This window comes from Crocuta crocuta, unplaced genomic scaffold, assembly GCF_008692635.1.
Source record: "Crocuta crocuta isolate KB4526 unplaced genomic scaffold, BGI_CrCroc_1.0 scaffold445, whole genome shotgun sequence".
In the NCBI taxonomy this organism is placed as follows: domain Eukaryota; kingdom Metazoa; phylum Chordata; class Mammalia; order Carnivora; family Hyaenidae; genus Crocuta; species Crocuta crocuta.
Genome location: NW_027530847.1, coordinates 2236037 through 2242036, shown reverse-complemented (window position 1 = coordinate 2242036; position 6000 = coordinate 2236037). Strand labels below are relative to the sequence as shown.

The window sequence follows — 6000 nt, the reverse complement described above, 5'->3', positions numbered from 1 at the left end:
GGGGGGGGGGGGGTGGGAGGGGGCTCATGGGCTCCCTTGTCGATTCGCTTCTAGGCTGCCTCACACTGTTGTGTCAGTTACATATTACACAACTTCAAGATGCATCACTCACATAGCACCTGGAGTGGGACAGTGCACAATCTGCCATCCTTACATGGCTACCCTGATCGCCCCCTCATTCATTCACTATCACTAATTCATTCCATTAATATACATCACTGGCTGCTCTGTGCCTGGCCATGTGCTGGATGATGCCGGGACAAAGACAGGAGTCAGACCCCATCCCTGAAACCTTCAGGATTTCCCCTTCTGGTGGAAAAACAGATGCAGGAGCAGATGGCTTCCAGCAGCATGGGTTGGGCACAGTGGGTGGGAACTTGTGGAAGGCTCTAGATGGATGAGAGACCCACCTCAGGGCAACCCAGCAGGATGAACCCCAATGCATCAGAAACATTAGAGGCATCTTGACACACAAGTTTTCAAGAAGAGCTCCAAAGAGTGATCTGTTCCTTCCTTCACAAACATTCCCAAGACCCTCTGTCCCCTCTGCTCTAACCCCTTGTCCAGTCTGTCCCTGACTCTGCTTCTTGCCAACAGGGAAAGTTGTATCCTTAGGATACACAGAACCCCTTTCAAGATAGCGTGAGCCGGGCTCAGAGGGAGCCGGGCAGTGAGGACTGATGGGACACACCTCCCTGCTTCTACTCACAGGGGTATATGCTGGTGACTGTTCCAGAGGAATAGCCAGTTCTCACCTAGGGCTAGCCCCCTGCCTCAGCCACAAGTGCTCTGGACCCCTGAGAGTCCAAGAATGGCTACTGTCACAACGGAGAATCTCAGTTGCAATAAAGATGATTCTTGCTTGAGAAGGAGTCTGGTTCTGAGTTTGCTAAGGGGTTCTGGGAGATGACAGGGCCACCCTGAAATGCTTCAAGGAAAAGTTTTTCTCCCTGATATTTCCTGGGTCCCCTTGGCCCCTGAGAGAGACATTCTGAGTTCTGTATTCGGCATCTCAGGTAAGAGAGGCTCGTCAGAAAACAGAGAGAGGTCTGAGCTTCAAGTGCCCAGGCCCTGAGACGATAGGACATAGAAAGAACAGAGGGAGCTTTCACATACAAGGGTCCCCTGCTTGAGAGGGAAGAAGAGGAAGGAAGCAGAAGTTTTGATGTCCCTAAGAAAGGGGGGACTCAAGGAGCCCAGAGATATTTGGGAGGCCCTGAGTGTGGAGGCAAGGGGTTATGGGAAGCAGCCAGACTCCTCAGGGTAGAGCCAGGTCCAGGTGGGTGATTATGATACAGCCACACCACAGAGCTCCCCTGGCCCTAAAAGGTATGACAGGCAGGAGAGTGGCTGACAAGAGGAGAGCCATCAAGGGAGAGAACGAGAAGCAGCCCTCCCCACCAACATCCAGTCCCATGTGGCCCAAGCAGGGCAGGGCAGTGAGCAGAGAAAGCCTGGGTACCAGAGGCCTTCGCAATCAGAAATGTGAATACCTCCATGGTCGCCAAGAGTGACAATCTCACACCTGGGTGCCTGCCAAAGCCCATGGCGAGTTAAGCCTGTGCCAGACAAAGGCAGATGAGGAGAAACCTTGGATTGTGATAAAATCCCCATCATGGGCAGGATGGAGGCTCCTAACAGTCTCTGTCTTGGGAGGGAACAAGCAGCCCAGTAGCCCCAGCTGGCCTCTGGAAACTGGACGGCGGGTGGGGAGGTCCTCCAGGAGGCCACTTCTCCACCTGCGGCCCGAACCACTGAGCAGGCCTCATGGGTCTGGTGCAGGATCCCTATCCTGTGGTAGGAGGTTGGAGCCCAGACCAAACCTTGCTGGGGGTTCCTTACTTGACTCCCCACCTGTTTTGCAAATATGAACCACAAGCCCAGCCTTGAAGGAAGTAAGTCTCCCAAAAGCATCCCCCACAGAAGTCCTTGGGCAAGATGGCAGGAGGGCCCTGTACTTTGGCCTTGCAAAGTCTCCCAGCCCTTGGTGGATATATGATAACCTAAGATAAGGTGGAGGCTGGGAGACACTTTCTCAGAGGAGAGTTGAATCCTAAGCCCAGAATTTTCCCACCTGTGTGTGAGCACACTGCCTGGTGCATGGTAGATACACTGCAGGTACAAAATGATGGAATGGAGACATCCTTAGGACCTTGGAGAACGCTGGGCAAGTCTTGGTCTGCTCCTCAGCAGGAAGGAGCGATCCAGGCATGAGAGGGCCTGTCCTACCTTGGAAGCCTCTCATTTTTCTCCTATGACTTTTACAGGTACATCTCACTTTACAGGCTGCAGGCACAGACAACTGTTATCCCATTAGATTTTCATGATCACACTGATTGGCACCAGACAGGGTGTGCAATTACCCACCTTTGCCCAGGCAGGGTTGCCCACACGACTTCTGCTGCTGGAAGTCAGCGAGCTGGCTCCAAAGACCACCATCCTACTCTCCGCCCAGGTGGCCTCTCCTTGCCCACACCTCCACCCCAAGCCTCTTAGCTTAGTTGGGGAGCAAGCAGCCCAAAACACCTCTCCCCAAGGGGCTCCTGGGTGGCTCAGTCAGTTAAGACTCCAACTTGATTTTGGCTAAGGTCATGTTCTCATGGTTCGTGAGACTGAGCACCATGTCGTCAGGCTCTGGGCTGACCGTGGAGCCTGCTTGGGATTCTCTCTCTGCCTCTTCCATGCTCTCTGGCTCTCTCTCTTTCTCTCTCTCTTTCAAAATAAATAAATAAACTTAAAAAAAAAAAAAACACCTCTCTTATCACCTGCTCTGGTGGACTAAAGTCTTTCCCAATGGCATCACTCTTGAAGGTCTTTTTTAAGGAAATATAATTTTTAGGAAGTAGTTTTCAAATTTTTTCAAGGCTAATGATCCGTTTCCTCAAATAAAATCCTACCTGACGCACAAGACAGATGATAAGAGAGGTGCTCTGATTAGAATGAGGCTGGAGGCTAAAACTCTGCCCCTCTAGTTCCACCTTCTAAGCCCCACAGCAGGCACCTCTAAGGATCCTCTATGCTCCATGGAGTTACGGCCCTGAGTTACCCAGGAGGGAGGCCCCGGTGCACGGGGCATCAAAACACAAGGAGCAGAGCCCTACGGAACTGAACACAGGACGGATGGGTTTTGACAGCTAGGACAGTAACCTAAAGAATGGGGGGAGGGGCACCGGGCTGGCTCGGGCAGTTGAGCCTGCTGTTCCATGACTCTCCTCTAGATCTCAGGGTGCTGAGTTCGAGCTCCATGTTGGGTGTGGAGATTATTTAACAAAATGAACACAGGGAAATTCATCAGAAGAAAGAAAGGGGCCTAGAAGGAAAGGCACAGAAGGTTCACACTCTTCCCCACCCACAAAGAGGCAGCACTATCCCCAGGTGAGGGTTCTGCCTGCTCCACACCTAATGGAACACCCAGTCCAGTCCTGTTGTCCTACTTTGTAAATCGCTCTCAAATCCACCTGCAATACCACACTGGATAAGGCACCCACCATCTCTCACCTGGATTATTCCAACTGCCTTCTCTCTGGTCTCTCTGCTTCCACTCTGTGCCTCCAGACTAGACTCCACATAGCAGCCAGAAGAGACTTTTCAAAAGATAACCCGAATCACGCCACTCCCTGGTTAAAACCCTCTAATGGCCTCCCATCCGATGCACAAGAAAATCCACCTTCTTCACCACAGCCCCCAGCCTCTGCCTCTGGTGGTCTCCAGTTATCTTCCCACTGGCCCCACCCCCCCAGTCAGTCACACTGGCCTTGACTTGCTCCCCACCAGATTGCTCCCTACAACAGGCTTGTGCAAGCCATTCTCTCTCCCTCTTCACTCCACCCTGCATGGGATAGTTTCTCCTCATCCTTTAGATCAACTTAGAAATCACCTCACCTGAGAGGCCCTCCACCACTCCCATCTCAAACTTTCATTTCTTTCAAAACACTTAGTACAACTTGTCATTATTTTCTTCAATGGTCTATTTACTTGTTTTGGGTCTGTCTCTCTGACCATAAATTAGAGAGACCATGGCTCATTGATGCATTCTTGGGCTTGGTACATAATAGGTACTTAATAAATATTTGAGGAATACATGAATGGGAGGAAGAAAGGAAAGAAGGAAGGGAGGGAAGGAGGGAGGAAGGAGGGAGGAAGGAAGGAGAGAATGAAAGGAAGGATGTGTGATAGAAGAATGAACTCATCAGTACTAATCCAGGCCCTGCTTCCATCTGAGGACGCACCACTGCTGGAAACCAGAGGGAAGGCAGGGCCAAGGACTTCAGATTTCTATCTGCATAAAGATATATTTCATGGAGAAATCATCCTTATGTGTTAGAGCAAAGAGCTCTTTCAGGTGATGACTTAGGCAAACAAAACCTAGTTTGAGATGTTATATGGAGTCAAACTGCTTTTTCTTCTAGTGTAAATTTATAATTTAGATATTTCAGTAAGTGACACTCACCTTCCCCCCACAAGAAACCCAAATGCTGGAGTTTGGCAAGAGCAAGCCAAGTCTCTCATGGACCAGAAATCTTGAAGATATTCATAGTCTTTGAAATGCATATGATAAATCCCCACTTCTGGAGATTTTATAAAATCATCAGAGATTCAGAGAAAGATTTAAGGGCAAGACTTGTTGCCAAACAGCATTGGTTTTATGATGAAAATTTGGGAACAAGCTACATGTCCAACAATAGAGAATTTATTTTTTTAGAACATTCTTAGTAAGAAATACTGCATAGTCATTAAACTATGCTTTTATTTTTTGTTACATTTCTTTATTTTTTAGAGACATTAAGAGCATGAGTGGGGGACGGGCAGAGAGAGAGGGAGACAGAGGATCCGAAGAAGGCTCTGTGTTGACAGGGCTTGAACTCACGAACCGTGAGATCATGACTGGAGTCAAAGTCGGATGCCAAGGAGCCCCTAAAGTCATGCTTTAAAAGAGCATTTGGTGTCAAAAGAATATGTTCACAAGAACATTAAGATCTCAGATTTGAAAATGTATACAGTAATTTGAAATGTTGGTTGTGATTTTCAGATGGCTTGAGTTGGTAGGATTGCAAATGATTTTTATTGTCTTTAATATCTTTTCCAAACATTTTATGGTGAACATGGTTGACTTTTATCATTAGGGGGAAAAAATGTTCATATTCACTCAATAAATAGGATATCAAGCATCTACTCTGTGTCATGTGAGCAAAACAAAGCAAGAATGGTTTCTGCCTCATGACACTTGCGAGGGAGATGATGTTCAACAAAGACACATGACTACAAATTCCAGTGATGGCTAAGGAGAAAACTACGGGGGGTACTAGGAGAGATAACAGTGCAGGGGCAGACTGATTTCAATGAGGTGTCAGGGAAGGCTTCTTGGAGAAGACCTGCAAGATGAGTAAGTTAAGCAAAATGTGGAGGAAAGGGATCTAGGCCATGGGAACAGAATGTGCAAAGGTCCCGAGATGGGAACAAGCTAGGTATATCCAAGAAACTGAAAGAAAGCCAGTGTAGTTAAACAGATTAGCAAGAAGTGTTAGAGAGGCAGACAGGAGTCAAACCAGACAGAGGTAGACAGAACCAAAGCAGGGCCAAAAGTAAAGGTGTTACTCTGTGTGCAATGGTGAATTATTGATAAGTATTAAGCAAGAGAGCTATGTGATTTGAATTTTGTCATGTATTTTTAAGAAGAAAACAGACTGAACCAGAGCTTCAAAGCTGCAGACCCACAGAACTTTGGGGAAGAAATCCAGTGTCTGGTTTAACATGCAAAGTCAGAGGATGCATTCTGAGCCCATCCAAACTGACCACCCAAAGGAACCCACACCTCCCCAGTTCCATTCTGAAAAGGAGTAGAGACCGGGGAGAGGAGGGCTGAAGATGGAAGGAACTCTGGCCTCATGTATGCTGTCACTAAACACTCAGAGCCACTGTCTAATCTGATTCCCATAACCATCACATAACAGAAGGCATGGATATGTTAGCCTATTTGACAAACAGAGAAACTGAGAAGTT

The 6000-nt window shown here is 48.0% G+C and overlaps 1 protein-coding gene across 1 annotated transcript in view; it reads left to right on the top strand.

Annotated features, from left to right (window-relative positions):
• Nucleotides 1-838, top strand: part of LOC144235814 (BPI fold-containing family B member 3-like) — a 19530-nt gene extending 18692 nt beyond the window's left edge. The window contains exon 15 of the mRNA XM_077769415.1: nt 712-838. Coding sequence (XP_077625541.1) covers nt 712-744 — 33 coding nt within the window. The 3' untranslated portion in view covers nt 745-838. The remainder of the gene's footprint in view (nt 1-711) is intronic.
• The last annotated feature ends 5162 nt before the right edge of the window (nt 839-6000 follow it).